We start from the raw sequence: 1,704 nt of genomic DNA on the forward strand, positions 1-1,704 counted from the left end.
GTTAAGAGTCGATATTAATTGCAAGCATGTCTCTCATTCCTTGCTTCTTTGGCAGGAGATCCAGTGTTTTCGATCCCTTCTCTCTCGATTTATGGGATCCTGAGCATCCCTTCTTTGATCGGAACAAAAGAGAAAACGTTCAGGCGTTGCACGATCTGATATTTGCAGTATAAATTTTCCAATTCTTGATTTCGTTAAGAGTCGATATTCATTGCAAGCATGTCTCTCGTTCCTCGCTTCTTTGGCAGGAGATCCAGTGTTTTCGATCCCTTCTCTCTCGATTTATGGGATCCTTTTGAAGGAGGGGCTTCAGCAAGTCCAGATCTATACAAAGGAGGAAAAGGTTGTGGATCATGCTATCAGGTATGCGTAGTTGTTGGAGATAGAGATAGATTTTTTTATAGAATCTTCCATCAACTCATAAAATTCTGTTCTATTCTATTCTGTCTGCGTAACCAGGTAAAATGCACCGGCAATCCTCTGTGTTCCGAAACGGGAGTGACCGTTGTGGTCGCTGACGAATCATCTGGGCAATCACAGTTTGTTCTCAGCGGTACTGCCTTCCAAGATATGGCGTCTGATCCTCGTAGAGGTACAGATCTGCTCAATGCTGGAGTCGTGTCTGCTTTGTTTCGAAGGTATTTATCTTCGCTCTTGTCAGATGAGTCGATGATTTTAAAAAATGGTTTGCAGTCAGCTAGTCTTATCTTTTCTTCTGCAATGCATTGCAATGCTTCCTCTTATATATAGATCACCTGCATTTTGTGCTATACAACAGGGTGCCTTGTGAATATCAGAGAACCAATATTGCCTTCCACGTCAATTCGGGCTCCAGTGCTTACTGGCTGGGGCTCCTTGTTGAATACGTAAATGGAGATGGCGACCTAGGAGCGGTCGATTTAAAACAGGTGGGTGCTTTACACACTTATCTAACGGCTTCGTTCGTGTTTCGCTTCTATTCTCTTCAGGCAAACTCCAATACATGGCAACCAATGCAACAAACATGGGGTGCAAATTGGGCTTTGAACAGTGGCCCTTTAATTTCTCCCTTCTCCATTTGCCTTACAACCCTCTCCACAGGCAAAAAGCTCATTACAGATAATGCTATTCCAGAGAATTGGCAGCCAAATGCTGCGAACAATACCAATGCCAACTTTCCTTGAAAGCAAGGCATGTTATATATTTAGGTGCAGAAATTGCAACGATTCATAGGATATCTACAATAATAATGAGACCTTTCCTGCACTGTTTCAAACATTCTCTCTCACTCATTCATTCATGATGGGCGGATAAAAATCTAAAGCACGGCGCAGATAGTATCTACTTGTCATCATTGCTGCACTGCAGTTATGTGCGCTGAGCTGAGCTACCCATTAGCTCGGTGACATGTGTATTTCTCCTTGGAATAAAGTTTAATCACTGAGCAGAAATAAAATGAAATATGATAAGATATGTGATTCGAAATTATAATAATGTAAAATCCAACCATCATTAATTACGGTTAATTCCTTCACTGAAAGAGTACGGTGGAAGTTCATTTTTAAAGTTGACTGGTCGGGATCAGGGTCTGGCAGAGCCAAGAGGCTTGAGAAGGGCCGATGGGCGCTGACCCGAAACGGTTATGCGCAGGGGCCTAAAAAAATTTGAAGTTCGCCAGTTCAAATCGCATATCGGTCGGGGAAGTGGAGGGTTGCAAAGAGAACC

At 42.8% G+C, this 1,704-nt stretch overlaps 1 protein-coding gene across 1 annotated transcript; it reads left to right on the forward strand.

Annotated features, from left to right (window-relative positions):
* Positions 1–219: 219 nt before the first annotated feature.
* Positions 220–1,163, forward strand: LOC149182959 (expansin-B16-like). The gene is made up of 3 exons (XM_089414746.1): positions 220–363; positions 460–638; positions 779–1,163. The coding sequence occupies exons 1-3, from the start codon at positions 220–222 to the stop codon at positions 1,161–1,163; spliced, it is 708 nt and encodes a 235-aa protein (XP_089270872.1).
* Positions 1,164–1,704: the final 541 nt, after the last annotated feature.

Source organism: Pinus tabuliformis, chromosome 3_2 (assembly GCF_031772625.1).
Source record: "Pinus tabuliformis cultivar Carrire ecotype Pingquan chromosome 3_2, CPIR1, whole genome shotgun sequence".
In the NCBI taxonomy this organism is placed as follows: Eukaryota; Viridiplantae; Streptophyta; class Pinopsida; order Pinales; family Pinaceae; genus Pinus; species Pinus tabuliformis.